General features: G+C 38.2%; 2 protein-coding genes across 2 annotated transcripts; one reads left to right on the top strand and one right to left on the bottom strand.

The window, feature by feature from the left end:
• Nucleotides 1-4,518: 4,518 nt before the first annotated feature.
• On the top strand, nt 4,519-5,657 carry LOC115007332 (5-hydroxytryptamine receptor 4). Its single transcript, XM_029430147.1, has one exon. The coding sequence runs from the start codon at nt 4,519-4,521 to the stop codon at nt 5,593-5,595; it is 1,077 nt and encodes a 358-aa protein (XP_029286007.1). The 3' UTR covers nt 5,596-5,657.
• A 6,074-nt stretch (nt 5,658-11,731) lies between these two features.
• Nucleotides 11,732-18,669, bottom strand: adra1d (adrenoceptor alpha 1D). The gene is given in 4 exon segments (XM_029436050.1): nt 11,732-12,660; nt 12,662-12,831; nt 12,833-12,879; nt 17,383-18,669. Coding segments are annotated over 4 exon segments (1,509 nt in total). The 5' UTR covers nt 18,341-18,669; the 3' UTR covers nt 11,732-12,326.
• Nucleotides 18,670-24,343: the final 5,674 nt, after the last annotated feature.

The raw sequence follows: 24,343 nt of genomic DNA, 5'->3' as shown, positions 1-24,343 counted from the left end.
AGGCATATTATAGTTTATAACAGGTATTTTCGGAGCTTCATGAACTGCATTGTTATACAAACTGTAGTTTAGCTGCAAAGACTGCTGATTAACGTTACAATTTGGCTATTTGTACTATCTAACATTTACAAAAAAACATTACATTCACCTGTAATAGTTGCCTTATTTAGGACTGCATGTCGTTTGCATGGTGGGGGCAGGGAGGTGATGAAAGGACCTTTGAAGACAGCGCCACTGTAACGCATGCGCACTTCTTATCTCATAATTTCGACTTTTTTATCTCATCATTTTGACTTTTTTATCTCATAATTATGACTTTCATACTACTTTCAACTTTCATAGGAATGTATGGGGCCCCGCCTCCAACTCTGTATCCAGTTCTCTTTATACATCCATGGGGGCGGGGCTTCAGGGCTCTGCCAATTGAGTCGAGCATGTCGTCTGCAGTGGGCATTTACAGGCCGCGACTCATTGACTGCAGTTCACTTTTGCTGCTGTATGCTGGATATACTAACGTTATATTGATGCTGGATAAAGTTACATGGTGGATACTAATTGAATTCACTTCTATGGAATCAAAAGTATGAGAGGATAGCCTACAGGCACAGCACCACTCTGCCAATGCAAATCAAACTGTGTACGTTTTTGCAATACTAACTTATAACGTAAAAACATAAACGTACCTCTACTAATTAAATCCATGCTCTAACCGCTTATGTCAAAGCAAGTGACTAATATTATAATAGAATACTTATTTGGAAATAAATACTAACCGCTAAGTGTATTTCACTGGTGGTTCTCTACATCGTACAGATTCGTTAATCAAAACGTCTCCTCATTATGTTGATAAAAAAGTAGTCCAGGCGGCAATACATTTCTCTTAAAACATATTTGCAAATTATTAGTATAAAAACGTAATTTCAAGAAGACACGGTTACAAATTCATACAAAGTCCAGAATAATAGAATACACATTTGAAGCATCATATAGAGGTGGTACCATTAATCAGTACTACACTGTTGATAATGAAATGTGTAATCATACTAGATAGGTCACTTTATTTTCCCTTTAGTAAATGCAACAAAGCCCGGGAATCAACCTCTGTCCACCTCCCTTTCAGAAACAAAAGAGCAGATGTGCAGCCAGTCTGCTTCGTCTGTAAGCCACACTTGCATTACACATATGAATGACTGGTCTGAAAAAAACACTAGCTATTGAGCCAATGGGCCTTTTATTGCACCCTTCATTAAAAATCCCCCCATGTTTAATTAGAACACATCCGCCACACTTGAGATACGTCTGTCACTGGCTGAGGCCCAAGGTATTCAAGCTTGGTAGGATTGGCTGTGCTCTATTGCACACTGAAATGCATGAAAAGGATCAGTGCTGTTTTACGGGTAAGAAGAAAGTAAAAACAGTCATGCAAAAGTCATTTAAAATGAAAAGTCAGATAATAAGTATCCATGCTTACTTCATCATATGTATGTTTTTCTACTACTGCTGTTCAGCTGCTGGTACATGCCATCTTTGCTTTTTTCCAAAAGTATGTCCACCATATTTTACATGTCAAAAAACATCTATATTAAACATTCTTTCAAAATTCATGTTATGCATGAATATGCTTTTGTTTTTTGTTTTTTTTACATGACAGTCATTCAGACAACAATGACAGCAATCAAAGTGTTCCTGTGTGTAGTGCCGACCCATAGTCCATCCCTATGGATATAATTTAGCTCATCACTACTCATTACTTTTACTCTATTTTAGTCTATTTAATTATTGTGTACACGCCACTTTTCTTTCTTGTTCTTTTGCTGTAACAAGGTAAATGTCCCCGTTGTGGGACTAATAAAGGATTTCTGATTCTGATTCTGATCTTGGTATAATGGAGCTTTGGAAAAGCAAAGAAGGGATTTCTGGCAAAACATCAACTACTTCTGTGGTGCATGGAGAAGGGAAAAATCATGCTCTAAGAAAGGATGGTGTAATGGGCAAGGGTTGTTCTTTATAAAGAGCAGAAGTCCTTACTGTGTGTGAATGAACAGAGTCACCTGACCTTCTGAGTTACACTGTTTCCAAAATACTCCTGCCTGGTTCAGTTATTACAATTATTCCTAAAGGGCACATGGATGTCTGGATCAAATATCATGGCAATCCATCCTACAGTTGTTTAGACATTTTACACCAAAAAACAAAAAATGTCAACTTGCTGGTGGCACTCCAGGAGAAGTTAGGGATTACCAAAGTCAGTAGGATACACCCTCTGGGGACCATGAAAGTTCAACAATTTCATGACAATCCATTTGAAAGTTGTTATTTATGTCTGCTGTGGACTGACTGACACTAAAAAACCCAAACTGCTTTGACAGAAGCAAAAACATTTAGGGTTTGCACTGATTTCTCTAGAGAAAATGAACTGTGTGTTTTCCTTTAGTAGTGTATAATCAGCCCAAGCCATTCCGTTTATGGAATATGGATCAATAACCTGAATTACAGGGTTATGTTCTTACATTGGTCTGGTATCTAATATAATATCCTGTCTTTTTTAGTGTTGGGAACAACATGATTTTCCAAGCACTATTTTACAAATGTACACATTTCAAAGTTCTATAGCGATACTGGTCTGCCCATCAACATACCACAATAAGAATGGATTAGTCAGTCATTTGAATTCAGTTGGCAGGGGAATTGGCAACATACTGTATTTTGTTACTGTGATTATTGTTGCATGCGTTAATTACAGCCCACTTGCCTGTTCTCCCATCCCTCTCGTCTCCGTGTGTAAGGTGCAGTATGATACAGACATGAGGACAGACGATCGTCGCTCCTCTTAACAGGTGAGTGTCACTGTTTACACTGTTTTCTGGTAGTGCCTGATAAAGTAGTAAAATAAACAAAGCTTTTTTTTATACTGAATTAAAAAAAACTTGTCTAAAATGCTAACATCTATAAATAAGCTAATTTGTAGTTACTGAGCTGCTTGAATCAGACAGAAAGATTTTATATGAGGCTTTGTTAGAGTTGCAATTACTATATCTTCTCAATGAAAACTAATTTGGAATTTGCTTTGATATGTTGTATTGTATCTCAAACATCATACTAATAGTATTGTATTCTTAAATATTGCTTTGTTGTCAGAGATGACAACAATGCATTTTATCATTTTACCAAACTAATAAATGGTCGTTGTCTTTGTACAAAATATGTTATGGTATTTATATTATCACCAGGCACATAGGCAAAAAGATTTACACTAAATTGATTGATTTTATAAGCTTTGTGGATAATGGCAATGGAGAAGACGTATTGTAAAGATTTAACAGACTCTAATACAACTATGATTCGTGCAGATGTGATGTTTCCAACATAAACAAAAAGATTAGAAGGACAAAAGGGAATAATGGCGTGTACGGGGGGTGGGTGCTGTGGAGCTGCCAAAGTGCACTCCACTTCACTGAAGAGGGAAGTGGCAGCGTAAAGGGCACTTTCACCTGCTTTCATTGAATGAAGGATTAATATGCCAACAGCCTTTATGACAAGTATATATTCGGTATATACTAAAAAATAAGATTTTCAAACTTAGATGGCTGTGTAGGATCTATTTGTAATGAATTCAAATGTTAACATTTATTTATTAACCATGATGATGTGTGTTGCTTACACTCAACAAGTCTACAAGCCGAACAAAAATCTACATTTTCATTCAGCATCCTTTTCCCATCACCACTGCACAGTCCCTGTGGTGTTCATTAAAATCTATTCCAAGTCAGCTGGAACATCTGCTCCCCGTTCATTTTGTTTGCACTGGAAATTGAATATAGTTCTGTTCATTGCAGTCATATGTTTTCTGCTGTGTGATAAACTGTAATGTGCAATGTGTGAATCCAGAGGAGTAAAACTTAATACATACGTAATTGTTCGCAGAGGCAAACACACTTGTGTAATTAAATAACACATTTTCTTACAGAATTCCATTGATGTTTATGATAAATGTAACATGCAGGGTTTGAATCCTTAATATCGTTTTAAGAAAGTGTGACTGTGGTGACAAGTTCCATTTCAACAAATCTGATGGCTCATGTGGATAATTCCCTGCTTACTCAATATATTATCTGACACTTCAGAGTATTTCTTGGTTTAGAAGACAAAAAGTAATCATACATCATTCTCCTTATTATACTAAGATCTCTGTTGATGAACATAACATCTGGTTTTGCTCTCCAAACCAAGCAAAGAGATGGCATTTTAGATAAGGCAACTACACCAGAACAAGGGCTTTTCAGGCCCACTGCCTTTTGTGAAGCCTACGTCGAACTAAAGTTTACATTTTAGAGATTAACTAACGAGAAGTAACCATGGAGCAGCAATTGGGTCAAAACAAACAGAATTCTGGGTGGTTTGTCTTTTTCTTTTTACTGTTAATGTACCATAGAGTAGTGCCTCACTTGCTGCAAAATCAGACCAAAACACTAATTTCTCACAACTGTATCTGTGTGTTTTGACAGGCTTGATTAGACCATGGATAACGGCAGCTTGGGATTGCTCGGAGATGCTAACACATCTCTTCAGTGTGAACTTGAATCCTGTACTACATTGAGGAACCTGGCCTCTCGCATTTTCCTGTATGCCTTCCTCTCTGTTGGCATTGTTTGCACAGTGGTGGGCAACTTCCTGGTGGTCTTATCCATTGCCTACTTCAAACAATTGCAGTCACCCACAAACTCCTTTGTCATGTCCCTGGCAGTGGCTGACTGTCTTGTTGGCCTGGTAGTGATGCCTTATAGTATGATTCGGACCGTTGAGGGATGCTGGTACTTTGGTGTCCTTTTTTGTCAGCTTCACTCAAGCCTAGATGTCATGCTTTGCACTGCCTCTATTTTCCATCTCAGCTGCATTGCCTTTGACCGCTACTACGCTGTCTGCAACCCGCTGGTTTACTCTTTAAAGATTACCCGCGGCCGGGTAGCTTTCCTTATTGTCTTATGTTGGGCCGTTCCCATGCTCATTTCCTTTGGCCCAATAATGCTAGATCTCCATGTTGCCGGTGTGGACATCCTGCTCCCGAAAGATGTATGTGTGTTCTTGGTCAATCGCATTTATGCTGTCATGGCTTCTTTGGTAGCCTTTTACTTGCCGATGGCTATCATGCTAATAGCTTACTGGAAGATCTTCAAAGCTGCCAAACGGCAGGCCAGGCAGATCACCGCCATGGAAAGCCAGATGGCTGCTGGAGTAGGCAAAGACTCGAGTAAGAAACAAAGACACCGAAACACTATGAAGAGGGAACGAAAGGCAGCAAAAACTTTGGGTATCATCATGGGAGTATTCCTAATCTTCTGGATGCCCTTCTTTACAGTCAACATTGTGGACCCGTTCATTGATTACAGCACGGAGGTGGTCGTCTGGGATATATTTTTGTGGCTAGGATATATAAACTCATCTTTAAATCCCTTCCTGTATGGTTTCTTCAACCGTTCCTTCCGTAGGGCATTTCTCATGTTCATAGGCTGCAGAGTATGTCTGCCTGGATCCTCCCCTGGGATGGATCTGTCACACACTAGGAAAGAGGCAAATGAACGTGCAGATCAACCTTGAAATGAAGATAATATCCGTACACATATTTTTTGAAGACATACAATGATCAGTGAACAGTAAGGAACAAGTAACATTGTTGTGAATCAATAGCACTATCCAGAGTGCTCCAACCACGCATTTTTGTCAACATCATGGAAAAATATGTTTTAATCAGGAATTATTTTAAGAAATATTAGTGACATGGGTGTGCCACCAACCACCACCTTTTAATAATGATTATGAAATCACCTTTTTTTCTTCCATGTAAAGGTAGTAAAAGTAAAAAAGTGTCAGCTAAATGAACTGTAATGTAATGTAATGTAGTGTAGTGTGTTCTGTGGCACCAACATTTTGATGTAACATAAAAAAAGAATATTACCTTTGGATTTTGTCCATATGTTGCCCAATGCAAGAAATATGTCAGTGATATTAGATGAAAAATAGTCCAGAAAGTGGACTACAGGAAAAATGTGTCAAGATGTCCATCTACCTGCCAGTCACAGTGTATATTATGTCTATGTTTACGATATGGATGGCTCTATCTTGAAGTAGAATTATTCATGTACATATACCTACAATCATGGTATGTTTTTTTTAATATATTTTCCTTGCAGCATAATTGTATTAATAATAAAAAGTGAAGTTTCAAATGGCAGCACAGATAGGGTCTAGAAATTGTTACAACTGTATCCACATAGTAATTAGGAAGAAGATCAAAGTCAATCTAAACCGAAGATAACAGACATATATGGGAGAGAAAAATAATTCTCGAGATCTAAAAAAAAAAGGGCAAAGGTTTGGAAGATGTGCAAAGCAAGACTTGAAGACGACACATCAACGGGGTTTATGAAGCTTCACGACGATGACACATCAGAGACTTATCTCTCAGGTAAAAACCTTATTGATACTTTGACTCATTCCAAACCAAAGTTGATCTGTTAAAATTGACAGAGAAGTAGACTTTTTGATACACATAACTTGGTCAGAGGTTGATAATAATATATGTAATAGAGTTGTAGTATTGTTATTTTATATATTTCGGTGCCGTTACTAAAGAAAAGTATGCTATGATTTGGAACTCTTCTCAGAAGGATCACGCCGTACTAGACACGAGTCAGGTCTTCAGCTGACTGCATCCTTATGAAACCTGGAGATACAAGTGAAGGCGCTCAAGTTTGAAGGTAAGTGTGTAAAATAAAATTAATGGCAAAGCACACATTTGACTGTGCCTCTCATATTTACGCTTGCAATCTGTGACATTTTACTGTCAGGTCTGCTAATTTCATTAGTTACACAATCACTAATTACCCCCAGGTGTATTTTGCAAGTGAAGGCGGAGCAGTTCTGGGTGCAGTTGTTGAAAATGCTAAATTCAAATTATTCTTTACTTCATTAAAATCAAAGGCTTGCCACTTTTTATACCCAATCAAATTTACATAAAATCGACTTGATACACTAATACGGCAGGTTATCAAAATGTGTCAGTTATTTTATACAAAGGTAAATCAAAACCAAATGAGAAAGAGTTATATACCCCTGTAAATTGCATCTCTATAAATGTTTCAAGCAATTTGTATGTCTGGCCAAAAACCAGTGACTAATATAAAAGCTGATATTTTTACAGCCGTTGGCCAGCTGCTGATATGAGCTGCAATATTGCATGCTTGAAAAATAAGTAGTGCAGCAGCCTTTTTCTGCCTTGTGTGATTCGGTGTTGATATAGCCTTTTGCAGTCTGAAAACCATTCATGCGCTAACAAACTAATGAATAACTTTGAAGTTTAATAAAGGTACTTGACCAACTTTAATTTGCTCATGCCAGGTTTAGGTCACATTTTTAAAATAAAGGGCTTAAATACTAATTTCATATTTAATGTCATTTCATTATTTGTGGTCCAAGAATGAATGTTTGTGCTATTAAATTGAAGAGGAGGTAGATATGGGCAGAAGTCGAATAATTAGTACATTGTAGCAAAACTATATTGCTCTTGTGATTGTTGTAATGAACAGTGGTCTAATCATAAGGCAGGATTCATTTTTTGAATGTGCTTGCCAAATTGAGTCTTTGGGTACAAACAGGAATATGAAATGAGGTTGTGTTTTGATTACTCTGAGAAGATTGCAGTCAAGACAGGACAGATTGAAGTCAAGAGTCGCAGCGCAATTTAGCCATGCTAAGAAATAACAGGAAGTAATATTACATCTCAAGTTGTTGTGTCAAAATGGAAGGTGATGAAATATTAAGTGCATGCTTATATGTGTGCTCTCAGGGTGTAACCCTACAATCTGAACACAGGAAGAAGGACACAAATGCACAATCCAGAGGCAGCTCGTGATATAGGTAAAAGTCTTTACTAGAAGCAAAAACAGGTTTGGTACACGGGTAGACAGTCAGCGTGGCAAACAAATCCGACAGGGAATAGACAAGTGGAGATTCAAGTCATACATAACATTAAAAACACAGCAGTAGGACAGACAACATAAGCAATCATACGGGGGAATAAATAGCTAAAGATATTGATATAAAAATAGCTTATACTTTTTAAAAGTGCAATCAGAGTGTGTATATGTGTGAAGATGGTTATGGTTATTGCATCAGGTGCAGTGGCTAAGCAGCCTGACGGCCCAGGGGTAGAAGCTGTTTTTTTTAGTCTGTTTGTCCATGATTTGAAGCTCCTGTATCTTCTCCCAGAAGGCAGGAGAGAGAACAGTCTGTGTCCTGGGTGAGAGCTGTCCATTATTATTTTGTTTGCTCCGTGGAGATGTGTTCCAGAGAGAGCAGGGGGCAGCCAACGGTTTTCTCTGCCATCCTAATCACTCTCTGCAGGGCTTTCTTGTCCGCAGCTAAACATCCAGCATACCACACAGAGATGTAGTATGACAGCTCTCGATGGTCGCCCGGTAGAAGGGCACCAGCAGCTTCTTGTTCAGTCTGTTTTTCATTAGCACCCTCAGGAAGTGTAGTCGCTGCTGGGCCTTCTTAACTGCTGCAGTGGTGTGTGCTGTCCATCTGAGGCTCTCCGAGATTTGAACCGCACAGGAACCTAAAGGTGGGGACCCTCTCCACTCTCTCTGTCCATGCAGGTCACCGCTGGACCTCAATGACATGGAGGTACAAAGATGAACTGGCAACGAGGGGAACAAAACACACAGACTATATAGACCAGGAAGTGGGTGGGGTAATGAAACACATGGGGCCAGGAAGTAGACACAACTGAAATGAGAAAGAACAGGTAATTAACTAAATAAAACAGGAAGTACAAACAACATTTAAACATTTAACAGACAGCAGGTACCCTTACACAGGGTGCTTTTATTTTATCATAATGCATTACAAAAAAAATACACTATACCTGCATTATTTAAAAGTTTGTTGTGAAAAGACTACAAATCATATCTTCCATTATGAATCACCAATGTGAGAATTAAATGCTCATGGTATGTGAATTGATTTTAGATAGATGAACCAAATGTGTCTCACTTCTCAGTGCAACATGCAACATGTTGTTCTTCTAATCTGAACTGCAAAGTATGGATTATGTTGTGACATAATGATACACAAAGCCTCCTGCATGATATCAATGTATGAATATTTAATAGATTAAGATTTTACAAAAACTATGAATTCATTAATACAGCGGATTTTGTGGAAATCTAAAATGTAAATGTATATAACAATGAAGCTAGCTCATTCAACATGTTTGGTATAGGGCTAATGCATATACCTGTGGGTGTTGTGCTTTACATTATGGTGTGGGAGATAAGAACCAATATTATTGGTACAATAAAATAACATACTTTACAGTGTCAAGTGATATTTGAGACTTTATTTTCAGGTTTTACTCAGAACAGTTATTCAGTTAGTTTTGTAAGCTTACTCGGTACGACACTTACTTGTACAAGACTGTTGTTTTAGTATCTAGATTTGCCAAAGTGTGAGAAGCATATTCATGGTGGAGGCTAATAACAGGAAGTAGTTTAGGTTTACTGGTCTTGATAAAGCAAGAATCTCTCTCTCTTTCTTCCTCTTCCTCTCATCCCTTCTTCTTCTAAATTGCCTATAACCTAAATATGTTACCAAAATCTCAGTCACTATGTTATTGTAGTTATTTCTTCTTTTTTTTGCGAGTCAGCACTCTGAACATTTGTTTGGTCCTTTTAGAGACTCATTTTGGCTAAAATGCTAAAAAGATTGATCTTAAAGGCTAAAAAGGCAGTCAACCCAACAGGTTATTTTAGATATATGACTATATGTCCAGAGTAACACAATATCACTTCTGCTGACAACTGACATGAAGAAGGAAAAGTGACTGGATTTGTGGTTAAACATTGCTGTAAAGTGAGCAATGAGAGTGGAAAGTCCTAGCAACTTCTTGAAAGTATATATTATGTTTTGCTATTGCCTGAGTCTTTTAATTTGTAATCTAATCCGGCAAGTCATAGAGCTGCCCAGAGTGCGCAGTCATACTCATGATAGTCAAGTACCAGACAGCTTTGTCCAAATGATGAATTTAGATGGTTATCTGAAGTCTGATTATTCGCTCTAAACCATAGTCCAGTCCATCTTTGTTAAACTAGCAGCAGTGCTGTCAGTACACAATTAGGAGTCAAGGCAGTCAGTCTCTTTGGCAGGCACGTTTTCTTTGTGAAACTAGTGCAAGTGTAAGAACCACATTGCAGCGGGAACCAGTGGATTTTATGACTTCAGTTCCAAAAAAGCTTTGATGGAGTTATGTTGTTTCAAGTCTGTTTTCTTTTTGAGGGACAGAAGGATGAGGAAAATGCTTCGAATGACATTTGTTAAAGACCAAAAACAAAGAGCCTTGGAACCTTGACAACAAGCTATGTTGTTTTTTCTTTTGTCTGTTTGTTTTTTATTTTGTTATACGTATGTGTCTGCCAATCATCGTCTGGATTTTGAAAGTACATCTCATATACTTGCAATATTGTTTTGTGAATTTAACGTTTTAGTCCATTGAAATGAACTGTATTCTGCTCATTTCATCTCTTTATTTCTCTTCATGGAGATTTTTTCTGTCATGTAATTTGTAAACATATGTGGCTGTTTGACTTTCCCGTAGGTCAAGAAAATATTTAAGTAAACTGATGGTGGAATGATGCTAATAACAGGAAGCAGTCTTGATAGAGTCTCTCCCTCTTTCTCTCTGTTTCTCCACATTACTTGCAGCTCCAGTCTAATGTGAGTGTGTCTGTTTGTTACTCTCTTTGAATTCCTGTATGTGTTTGTCAGTCAGCAGATTCTCACTACCCTCTTCATCTTGGTTGACACATATATTGATTTATTTCCATACTACTTCATTGTTGCTTCTCAAAAGCTTAAGACTTTAAGGTGAAAACAAACCAACCAAAACAATAGTGACGTCTGCTGGACGGGTAGATTTATGTAAATGTTTATCATGAATCAAGGATTCCTTACTATAATTAAACTGACAAACGGCGCAACTTGTTTTCTCTCTCCTTTTTATTTAAAAACATAACATCAGAAAATACAAAAAAAAACATGTCAATTCCACATTCACACTCACTTAATGCACATGACATTTAGACGGGCCAAGTAGACACAAGGGTTTTTATTCACACAAGTGTACATATCAATCCCAAGTTAACCAATAAATCCAACAGTTGGAAGAAATAACTGTGCAACACTTTTATTCTTAGACTGATTCTTATCTTTACAATGCCTTGTCGAAACAGAAAAATGGCAGATGAAATATCATAATTCATTCTGATATATTACATTTGATTAAATCCAGACATTCTGGTGACAATAGAAATTTCACTTGTAACTCATCTTTCGCTTTGTTAGTTTCAAATATATTGGTTTCCATCCCAAGAACGAGATTGCGGGTACAAGCGGCCGAAATGGGTTTCCTCAGACGGGTGGCTGGCGTCTCCCTTAGAGATAGGGTGAGAAGCTCAGTCATCCGTGAGAGACCCGGAGTAGAGCCGCTGCTCCTTTGTGTTGAAAGGAGCCAGTTGAGTCTGTTCAGCATCTAGTAAGGATGCCACCTGGCCGCCTCCCTAGGGAGGTGTTCCAGGCACGTCCAGCTGGGAGGAGACCCCGGGGAAGACCCAGGTCTCGGTGGAGAGATTATATCTCCTCACTGGCCTGGGAACGCCTCGGGATCTCCCAGTCGGAGCTGGTGTGGCCCGGAGAAGGGAAGGTTGGGGTTCCTTACTTGAGCTGCTGTCCCCGCGACCCGACCCCGGATAACGATGGATGGATGGTTTCCATCCTTTTCAGTTGTATGTTATTTTTTGTTTAAAATCAGCTGAATATCAATATCAAACAATGCAGTCATCACATAGTGTCTGCTGGCAAATAGTTGAAGACATGGAGACTGTCTGATATACAAATTTAAAGAAATAGGCAGTAATAATCAGGCTCATGTTAAACGTCTTGTCGAAAATGAGTACACCTGGGAACTGTGTGCTGTGTAATGTCAACGTTTCCAAGTGACAGCAGTCAAAGTAAGTCCAAGAAGTTGACTACTTCTGTGTCTTCTTCCCAAAAATGTCTTTAAGCAGCTCACTAGACGTTTTCATCTAAAAAACAACATGAGGGATTAAGATAAAGTTTTGGTCCCATTTGTGCTGGGATCAAGCCATCACTCTCAGTCCACAGCTTTGATTCTCAGCTGTTACTCAAAATGATGTCCAATCACGGTCTGTCATGCATGTTGGTCCGATGTGGCCAATTGAAAAATAGATAAAGGATTCTCTAGTGGTCCTCTAAATGTCAGTCTCTTTCAGGCCATAGCAGTCTGCTAGATCATAGAACTGATAGCTGCTCTGCTCACAAGAGTTGTAAATCCCCATTGAGACCGTGTCTACTATATCAATCCGACCCACTGCAGCTGTGGTTCCTTTTCCTGTCCCTCCCTTCATTTTATTTGACAGATTGTTTACTTTCTCTTTGAGCTGGAAGGAAGATTTTTGCAGCGGTGGAAACAGACTCCATCTCTTGAAACCTAGCGAGCGCCCTTTCCCCTTGTTTAACAAAGAGCTGCCACAAGATTCGTGCACAGCATAGCCGAGTTTACAGTCTTCCACTTTCATCCCTTGTCATTTCCTTGACAGCCGTCCGCCACCTCTGGTCGTAGAAGCGACACAGGACTCTCTTTCTTTGGTGACACTGGCACCTGAGGATCCGTGTGAAGGCCCTCTTGAACTCTTTGCTGGAGCAGGGGTAGATCATGGGGTTGATGCAGCTGTTGAAGTAACCCAACCAGAAGACCTACCTTGAACACCGTTTCGGATGGCTTCAGCGCCGGGAAGAAAGCACCTAGAAGTAGATGAAGCCATAAGAAAGAGTAAACAGACAGGATACAAGTATAGTATACTGCTGTATTTTCACAAAATATATTTCAAAATCACGAAGTTAAAGCACAATGTAGATGGAGTAGTATATATACTAAAAGCTAAATATCAGGTTATGATTTTTGGCAATAGGATGCAGCATGCCATTTTTTAAAATCTGGACTTTAATCAGTTTGAAATAATTGAAAAGCATTTAATTGAAATAATTGTATTTGAACAAATTAGATTTTTGCTATCAATTAGTCCGTTTTGAAGCGGTTCATGTTTTTAAAGAATATAGGAAATTGTTAAGAAAATGCATTAAGCGTATGTATAGCTGTATTACACTTATGCTTCACATTCTTTATCCTTCTGACAGTTACTCAGAGCATTATTTTTGCCATGATTTATTGTGCAGCAGTAGCTGTTTGGTTGACATTTTGTGGGCTTATAATAATGGGCATAGATATTTACAGAGCATGCTTCAACCACAAACCCCAATGCAACTCTTTTTATGATGCTTATGTAATGAGAAGATATTTTGTTTGTGTTAAGTATTTAAATTATCTCTTGCATAATTTTAATTGATGCACATTTGTCTTACATTTACCTGACAGCTGACAACATGAAGGGAATTAATATTTTCTGGTGGTGTATCCTTTCTCTGAGAGGATAAGGTAGAATATACGCCTTGTCATGTAAGGTGTTTGAATGAGTCAGTACAGCCGCAGTGTAGCAGCACCTGATTCTATATGTAATGCATGTACACTGCCTCGGCTTGTACATAGGTTTATTCAAACCATGTCTTTGTCATTAGGGTCGGTATGATGGAAAATCTTGCCATGGACAACTTTGAATATTCCCGATCAGCTTTCTTTGGGATGATGGAACAATACAATTGAACAGTGAAGACTTTTTGACAATAATTGACAAAAGGCATTTTGAAAACATTGGATTGTGGCCTTTTAACGAGCTTGCAAATACCATTACAGAAAGGTAATTTACCATAATTCAATAAAGGTTTTGGGTTAAAAGGCCAGTTTCTGCCTACAATCAACCCTAGTTGCTTTGTTCATTTAAATATACTTGCTATGGCAATTTGTGTATGATATGAATGCTGCCTATTCCTTTATAGTCTCCCTGGCTTGGATTTAACACAACTGTTGACCCTGATTACAGAGGCAACATGTCACAGTGCTGATGTCAAGCATGCAATGCCTGGGCCAAATTTTCATTTAAGTTATGTTAGCAGTACAATGTGGAAATATACAACATGGCTTGTATGTGATTTTCAAAGTAATGGTTTCAAACTGTAACATCAGCTAACCACAGCATAATGTGGACTTGATTGTACCATTTAACTTTAGTGACAACATTTGTACAATAAAACAAAGTTCTCACTATTAGGTGCATCTATCCACAGCTGTATCTGAAGCATTAACAGTATTATGTGTGTAGCATCTGCTACCTTGCTCTTACTTTGCTTTTATTTCTGTTAGGCCTCATCTGTAAAACAGTTCTGTCTCAACCCAGTTAAAGATGTATAAGGCTGATGATATTCTATAATTTGGTTATTGTGAGCAAATTCCATAAAAAGACCAAATGTATGAGTAGATGAACAAGTGTAATGCACACACACATGTACATTATATGGATTGAAGACAACACACAACTCAAGGTAATAGTTTCAATGATATTAATACTTTAAATTAATTGACATTAAATGAATTAATACTTCTCTATTCACATGTTTCTTGCAAAACTGGTTGTCTCCATCAGACCAAGTGCATTGTTAATACACAAGTACAGAATGCACAATATACCTTTTAAAACAAAGATATAAATATAAAATATAAACCGTAATAATTGGAGACTTGAAACCAGTATAACTGTGTGCCTTTATACTGGTTGAATTTATGTCAGCAACAAATAAAGGAAGACCAGCCAATTATAACATTTGTGAATAATGCATACTAAAAAATACTTCTCTGTGTGAGAAGTGATTCTGAAAGGCTATTTCTCTTTAGTCCATCAGGTTCTAGTATTCATGAGTCTGGTGCACTTATACAGACAAATCTTGTTAGGGTACTCTCTGGAGCTTCGGATGAGTCAGACTACTCAGTCTAGATTTGCATCATCACAGAGAAAAGCCCTGATTGGCACAAGAGGTGCTAAAAGTGCATGTGTGCCTGTCAGCAAAAGGTTACTCATTAATGATGTGTCTCAACAACATAAAAATATCAATCTCTTTGATTTACAAAGTATGGGTAAGCAAGGGTAGAAATTGTAAGATGTAACTATTCCACAGTTGTCAATCAGTCATTTAGGAAACAAACATTAAGCCCCCGTAGGGATTAATCCATAAAACAGGGTAACACTTTACGGCTCCCTATGGGGACTTGGTGTTTTACGAGGACAGCAAAGTTCAAGGTCATATTGCAAAACATCCTGTCTGAGGGGATTCTGCAGGACAGATGGTTTCAAGCCTTAAGTCACTAAGAGTTCTGAGATGTATTAGGCTTTAACAATCCCATTACACCCATTAAGACACTGCAGAAACTATGATTATGCGTCGATAATAAGGGTGTTCATGGCGGTCTAGCTCTTTTTGTCAGGCAAATGAGACCATCAGGAATCAGAAATACATAAATGAAAACAGTTTAAGATATCAAGAGACCTATTTCTCAGCAATAGTTATTCCTTTTGGCAGAGCTCCCTTTTGTTTTCTCTTTTGAATACTGATTTTCAGAGTGCTACACAGAGAGGGAGATAATGTTAATGACATTTTATTATGAGAAACAGTTTTCTTATGAACACTAATTCTCAATTCATACAGATACTGCAAAACAAACATAATTATAATCAGCTCAAAATGCATGCTTCAGATTGTATGTATATTAGACTGTATACACTTGTATTGGTGATATTATGTTTGTAATGTCCCATTGTGCGATGATTGATCAGTACTACCAATTAAACTGTTTAAAACTCATTCCTGTCTTTACTCATTTATAATCACAAGAGGAGTTGGAGTATCTATTTATCTATCTTAAATGAAATTAAATGAAATTAAATTAAATATCTTAGAATACAAATAAACTTGGCCTTTTCAATCCCATTGAGTGAATAAAGTGATTAGCAGCCACTTCATTTCTTGCACACTCTCTCACTCTCCCTGCAGTCTGCGCTGTAATAATCAAATTCAATAAATCTGGAGGTTGAGCAAGAACGAGAGTGCTGTAAGTGCTACACCTGATACAATACTGGCCATTTGTTCATAATTGCTTTTACAATCAATTGTGTGAAATATATGCGATATTAAAATTCATGAGGCAGCTATAAGTGTGTGTGTGTGTGTGTGTGTGTGTGTGTGTGTGTGTGTGTGTGTGTGTGTGTGTGTGTGTGTGTGTGTGTGTTGTCAATACTATTACTTTCTGTAAGTGCCGCTGTATGCAAGTTGCATTCTTCAGTTTGATTTATGTGACTTGTATTGGTCATCCCCACTGGAGGGTCTTTTTAACCATCTAGGGATTTTCTACATCTCATCCTAACTTCCATATCTCATCCTTTCAATAAGGTGGTCAGTTTCAAAGCTGTTCTTACCATTAACACCTACAATTGTAGTCTTCAGTGTATATAATCTCACATTTTCAAGACTTCTAGGTAGAATGTAATGTTATAACTGAGTGGTGAGCTTTTCCTACTAAAACAAAATGTAACAAAACCCTTTAAAAACTAAAACTATGTGAGACTCTTATTAAAACGGAGAGTCCACTGTAAATGGTGGGCTACTTGTCATGGGCAGCTGTGATGTCTGCAATTCTGGCAGCATTTAGTTTTAGAGTGCTGTTAGTGAAGAATGTATATTATGACTGCTCTTGTAATAATGCGGTATAAGCCATCTGCAAAACTCATTAACGACCACATTGCACATTTGACCTTTTCTGACCAAAATATTTGCTTTCATAACGATCTAACAATCTGTATTTTATTTTTTCTGGCATAGTTCTTCAAATAAACAGCGAATGAAATCCAGTATGTGGAATGTTATGTTATCTCCTATGTTTAATCTTACTGTATATGTTTTTATAGTCGATGTAAGTTTTCTTTAACTGTAGTTTATTGATTTTATACTGGCATCGAGTATGTTGCGTTGTGTTTAGACATCTACGCGGAGCTGACGTCTGAAAAGGTTGAATCAATACAAGTGACGCAAATGCATTAATTACTCACATTAAAAATATATTAGCTAGAAAGAATATCGAGGCAAATAATTTAACATAGTATGAGTCTAAGTGTTGAATCAAAATTCGGATGGGTAACTAAAATGATTCGCTGTCCTTGAGAATAGCACATTTGAAGCATATATGAAAGTAGCATCCCTTTTCAATACACCTAATGTTGGAAGTGAAAAAAGTGAAATAGACGCACTGGGGCACATTTTATGGCGGATCACAAGGAAACAGCAATATAAAGTTATAATACATACCCATCGGCAGAAAGAAGAAAAAAGGCAGCCAACACAAGATGAACATGCCCACAACGATGGCGAGGGTTTTAGCAGCCTTTTTCTCCCTGGAGAACTTCATCAGCCGCACTGACAGCGAACTTCGGAAGGGGTGGTTTTTGTTGCTTTTTGAGCCGGTCGGGCGCGCGTCCCCCAGTACGCTGCGACAGTGTATCCGGAGGACCACTTCCATCGACTTATTCCTCTCTCTTTTCACACCCGCTTCTAGGCTCTTAGTAGTCCTGCGGGCCACCACGTATACCCGAAAATACATGATGAGAATGACCATGAGCGGGAGGTAGAACGAGAAGAGAGAGGAGAAGAGCGCGTAGCCCGGCTCCTCTGTGATGCTGCAGATTCTCTCGTCCACAGGCGGCGGTTCCTTCCACCCGAGAAGCGGCCCGACAGAGATGACCGTAGATGATACCCAAACTAGCATTAAAACAGCTACTGCCTTCTTCTCGGTCATAATAGTTGGGTATTTGAGGCAGTGTTTAACACCTATGTAGCGGTCAATGGAAATGACGCAGAGGCTGAGGATGGATGCGGTGCAGCAGAGAACATCCACTGCTGCCCAGATGTTACAGAAAACCCGGCCAAACACCCAGCATCCCAGAACCTCCAGAGATGCAGAGAACGGCAGCACAATAATGCTCAACAGCAGGTCTGCAATGGCTAAGTTGACAATGAAGAAGTTTGTGACAGTCTGCAAATGTTTATTGCAGACAACAGACAGGATAACCAAAATGTTGCCAACAATTGCCACCGAAATAAAAACGGCGAGAAAGATCCCAACCCCGACAACCTGTGAGTCCATTGTGAAGTTCGGGCATGTCGTGATGCTGCCGTTTGGAAATATTTGGTCCAGAACAGATCCATTGAAACCTTCAGCAAAATAGATCCCATAGTTGCTTTCGTTCCTCAAGTTAGAGTCTGTCATTTTGATACGCCATAAGAGAACTTTGGAAGAAGTTATTTAAAGAAAGCATGTGTCAATGTCGGGCAATGTTTTCAGTCTCTCTTTCGAGTCAAGCGGTCGTCCTTCGAGTCAAGCGAATGATATTTAAAAGAGAAAAAGAAAAAAGGAAAGTCTATATAACTACAGGCAACGAATGGAGGGAATAAAAGGCCTACCATTTGGATGCAATGAAAATAAGAACAAAAAAATCGGATACATCTAGCTGCTTTTCAACGCATTTCTTACTAGCAAATTGGCTTTCCACTGTCTGGTGGCATCCTTTGTAACAACTCCCCGATCATACAGTCAGAGCTGGTACAGCAGGTCTGAACCTACAGCTCCACCCACACGTCATATATTTACTGATGCGTTCAAAGTCTCCACAAGAGAGCGTCACTTAAAATCTGGTCACGAATTATACAAAACACACTTAGTGAAACTGGTCTACCACATTTCATTTCTTGTCACTTGTTTTCATTAACAGTTGATACATGTCTTAGATCTGTGTGTCCTATAGTCTTATAATGCCCTGAAGGAAAACTACCTGAAACAACCTCTCATCCATCCTGCAAAGATAAAACAAAGCAGCATAAATCAGATCATCTAAACAGCACCAACAAGCCACCTCTGACCACTGGAGGGGAAAAATGTGAGTGCCTTTAGGCAAAGCTTTGAAGTATCCCAGTGACACTACAGCTGCCATCCCCAGGACATGTGTGCATAGCTTATAAGCAGGACAGGCCTGTACAAACCACCAGGGAGCCTGGAGGAGAGGAGAGGTCAGAGAGCGGACAAACAATCTCTGCATGGGAAAACATCTGCCCTGAATGTTGTGATATACAGCTCCATCTTCTAATATGCATGATGAACTTCAAACATGTAATGGTGAAAAGTATTTAAAGATATTCGTCAGCCATGTTGACAGTAATATTACTGAATCTAAAAAGTGAATCCAAGTTTCTGCTGACACTGGGCTACTGTTGCACACATTATGCTGAATCTTCCCTGTTGTGGTTTACAAATCGTGCCGTATTATTTTATTTGGAAGGAATTGATTTAATTACCTGAGCCTGAGAATAAACATTGCTGAATCTTGCAAAGCCACCTGCAAACTATTCTATCTTGCTTTTGTAGTGGATATCGGCGACTGCGACTATACATTATTACAGAATATTCAGATTTCTGTAATAGGACAGACCAGCAGAAACTGAGGGAACAATAATAGCTAAAGGCTCAAGTTTACAATCCCAACCTCCTTTTATGGCTATCACACATTCCTGACCAGAGACAGACACAACTTGAATCAAAGAAACTGATGTTGAATGCAAAAATAAAATGTTCTTTAATTGATGTTATGACATGTTTTAATAATAGGATGTTTTGCTTTAACATGATACGTTCGATATAGGAAATTAGGGTTTGTCAAGGTTTCAACTCTCCTCCACGCACTTTCTCCTCTGTTCCTCATGTGAGGAACCATGAAGCTCATCCATACTGACCTGCATTGATTTTATTCTCATTTATGTTGCATACAAATAAACATATGCATATACAGACTTATTATGCACATATGCAAATGTGTTTGTCTGGTTGGCATCTATTGTGGGATTATTTACTTAAGTTTTATTCAGTGGTTGATATCAAGTGTTTTGTGCCTTTCTGCACCTAAGACAGCCCGAAGATTAAATATGTGAAGTAAGCAATATTAAGTCTTATCCTATGAAAAGGACAAAATAACAAAATCAGAAATGTTTACAAATGGGAGTGATCAGGTCTTCCCACCAGTGATACTGGACAGAAGTCTAAAAGACTGCAAGCAAGCCACAGATCGCTCTCTTGTTCTGCCGCATCTTCTTCTGCTGCTCTTCCACTGATTCCTTCTCCTGCTTGGGCCGCAACTGCTGCATCCCTGCGCCGTGAGAGGCCTCCTGAAAACAAACTTACTGGATGAATAAAGAATGGAATCAACTTTGCCATTATTGGATCCTAATAATGAATGCAGCAGAACATGTATACATTTAGCCCGAGAACGTCGATATTAGACCATTTCAAATTGGGCCAATGTTTTTGTTTTTTCAATTTACACTTTCTGCAATATCTGAAAGGCTGAAATTCAACCACTGCTCTCTAGTTTGGCTGAAAAGCAGACAATATACTGCATATTAGCAAACTTGGTCTGATATAGAGTCAGTGCTCTGGCTCTGGGTAGCAGCCCTGCTGTTCCCTGTCACGGTGAGTCTGCTCAGCTGCCAGAGCACATCCTCATCATTGGATTTATAAAAACAACCTCAACCTCATCCAGCCCACCTGCTCCTCCTTATAGGAGGGATGCATCTGCCGTCATGAAGAGCTAACTTTAGACCACACCATACAGGAGAGCTTTTTTTGGCAGAGCATGAGCCTGTCAAAGCTGGGGATGTTTCAGATAATGATGTATGGGGTTGTTGTAATTTAGAGGACACTAATGGTATGGTACAATATTGTAATAGTAATGTTCTTTATTAGATCATTAAATACTTCCACTCATCCTTATAATCCTGATTTATTATTTTCTGAATGTATAATTTCAGCTATGAAATGAAATAATGACTGACTTGGCTGCTTGGGGGAAGCGGAAACAAGCTGTGAACAAAACACTGATGTATCATTACCTTTTGACTTAATATTGCAAACTTGATGACTGAAGATTCAGGTAATAATTATCGATATGTTCATCACTACAAGTCACATTGTTTTCATATTGTTGTTATTTTCTAAATCATGGTTTAAGGGTGTTCAAATCTATATTGGGTTAATTGTGTAGGATCTGTAGCCCCTTCTATTTAGTACCCCACTTTTAGAACAGTGCATCAGGACAATGATCCTAAACATATAGCTAAAGCAACCAATTTGTTTGTTGGTACCAAAACAGTGGAATGCACATGACCAGTACGTGTTTCAAGGGCTGAAGACCAGACTGCTGGTAAAAAGCCTCCAAAACCAGCAGGATGTGTAGTTGCCTGCTGTACTAAGTCTTGCAGAGAACACTAATGGTCCGCTTATTTATATGGGACATGCAGGATGTCATTGATTGCAAAGGATTGCATTTTTTAAATGTTTAAAATTATGTTGCAGGCTGACAAAGAGGAGAACAGTGGGCATTTTGTTGCCTCCGCATATTTCAGTTCCCATTTGTTATGTTGCTAACCCAGATATTTGCACATTCACACATCACACGCACACATAAACACATTCTCTCTCTCTCTCTCTTTCCCCCTCAGACTCTCAATATGGTAATCTGCCCTAGACATTGACTGTGTGCCATCTTATCAGTCCTCACAAGAGTGCTGGGATTCAGTCGGCCACAAGTCATGCCGTATTTTGATACCACTTCATACATGACTATTCAAAGGCTAAGATTAAAAAGGTCAAATGGTGAGAAGTTTATCTTACTGATTCTTGGTTTGCTACATTTTGTAGACAGGAAGACAAATGACCAGGATGCTTATGCCTGATTTGGCATAAGCAAACACCCCTTTGCTGTGAATTGAAGTCACTTTGCTTCAAGGTCAAATTCAAGGTTTACTGTAAACCAGCAGGAGCAGAATATGCCTATCACCCTCTCTGCATTCAAAAGTGTTGATTTACACCCTGTAAGTGCACATCAAAGAGCACTCTTATCAGACAGGGAAATGAGTTGCTTTTTTTTTAACAGTGTGGAAATGGATGCATTTATTACACTTGTCAGTACTTAATTAATGCCATTACAAAAAGGCACCTACCTCCAGGTGCAGGAGGGTGAAAAAGAGCATCATTTGGGGCACATTACATCATTAACTACTTCTCGTAAGAATGCTGTCCTCTCTGGCTTTGACAGTGATTTCGACAGCATCTTTATTTTTATCCTTGCAGGCAAAGTCTTGTTTATTTGTTTTAATGACAAGAGCACCAAAATATGTCTACTTTTTACATTTTTAAGATAGTTGTTAAAAGTCTTCCCATTATGCACAATGCTGGATGCTCTCAGTGATTTAATGAATTCTGACATGAGCAAGGCAAGATAGGAAAAGGATGTTGTGACCCTAAGGTCTTGAATTAAGATGTTGGAAAACATCAAAATATCAAATAAGGACTCAGTTATAATGGCAGCTGTGGAATGCAAACCATATTATGATTGTCAGTTTGGATTGGCATGTTATGAGATTATTCTGTTAGTCTAAGAATTGTAGAGGCCGTGGCACTGGACCTGAGATATACCAGAGTACCAACACACACACAGAGGAGAATCTGAATCACTTGAAATGATAAGCTTTAAGAATTAGCAAGGAGCTACACTAGTTCAGATACTCTCTGGAAAGTCAGGTTACAGATGTGATTATTTTCAGGCCAAATTCAGGGGGTTAAATATATTACGATATTGGGAACATGGAAAAATACAGGCTATGAAAATGCAAATGTATACTGTATATACTCAGGATGAATTCTAAACAATGAAAACATTAATTTACAGTATCTTGTTCCGATATTTGGGGAATTAACAGGTTCAAGTGGTATCTTCACCATTTATTGTGCACTTTAGTAAAAAACACTAATACATGGTACATAGTACCTGAAACATACTATAACGCTATATAAATGCTGTGCCATTTACATGACTAATACCACTGGCAGATGCAACAGGTGTGCATGATGTACTTCTGAGATCATGATTATCTGCCATGATACACACACATCTAAATGCACACCTAGAGTAGACTTGGGTCTGGAGAGTCGGAGATACACCGGTGGGACACTATTTGTTTACTGGAAACTGTCCGTGTAACATAAATCACCAGGCTCAAACAACACAGAAAGAGGTAGTCAAGCAAAATGAGAGGGTAACAACAGAAAATTGCAAAACCAGTCATGTCATGAACTGTTAACACAAGCCTCCAGAGTCTTTTGATGTGTTTGTTTTTTGGGGGAAAAGTGCTGTCAGGTTTGGCAGATAGTTATTTGAAATGTTGATTTATGTTATCTTGTTAAGGTTTACTTTGGTGTCTTGTTGACTGCATGAAACACCAACGGCAGTGTGAATTCTCTTTACATTTCAATGCACTGCAGTCTGTAAAAAATGTATTCAGTTTTTCTAAAAGACTATTCTGTACAGTTGCATGATCATATTTTAGAAGGTTGAGATATGTTTGTATTTTCTCTTACAGTAGATGGACTATTGCTTTTGCTATTGCTAATTGAATGAGACTGTACAAAACAATTCCATTAAAATCTTGCCAAGTACTTGAAATGTCAAATTTCCAAAATGGCTATCCCCTTGGAAATGATGACAGACAGGGGAAATAGTTAAAGGTACAATGAAAGAACACTCCCACGCCCTTTGGCATAAATGATTCTACTGGGTCCAAAAGAAATGTTCAATTACATGCTGTGTTTTCTCTATTTAAGTGCACAAATATGGCACATGTTATTAAGAGATATAGGTGAAAGTTGAACTTCTAACATTCTCTTTTGCCATTTTTCTTTGATGTGCCGCAAAGATGATGAAAAAGAGGATAAGTAAATGTGTGTTTTTTTTTGTAGCATAATAAATTAACACAAAAGAACGGCGCTATGTCAAGCTGCATACAGATCAGTACGTACGTTATAGCCTACTCAGCAAATATAGACATTATAGTGATAGTAACATTTTATTATATTACATCCAACAGAAATTATATATAGCTATCATTTATCTAATAACATTGTATATAATAAACCATCTAAAAGGTTTACACTTTAATAATTTTCAGGTCAATAAATGCTTACACAATGTGTGAAATCAACAACCAGCATTAACAAGTGCATGAACTATAATAACATAAAGTGGTAGTTTATTTATAAGCCTAGTAGTTTAAAAAAAAAATCATCAATGGATTGTAGGTTACTACTATAAATCAAGTTAAAGAGTAAGAAGAAAAGTTACGTAAAAAAATGCATGATAAAGTGTGTGAGAGAGAAACAAGACACAGG

This window comes from Cottoperca gobio, chromosome 1 (genome assembly GCF_900634415.1).
Source record: "Cottoperca gobio chromosome 1, fCotGob3.1, whole genome shotgun sequence".
NCBI classification, from domain to species: domain Eukaryota; kingdom Metazoa; phylum Chordata; class Actinopteri; order Perciformes; family Bovichtidae; genus Cottoperca; species Cottoperca gobio.
This window is presented reverse-complemented; position numbering and strand designations above follow the sequence as displayed.

Coding starts and splice junctions, on each gene's coding strand:
- LOC115007332 (XM_029430147.1), top strand. CDS start 4,519: ATGGATAACGGCAGCTTGGGATTGCTCGGAGATGCTAACACATCTCTT.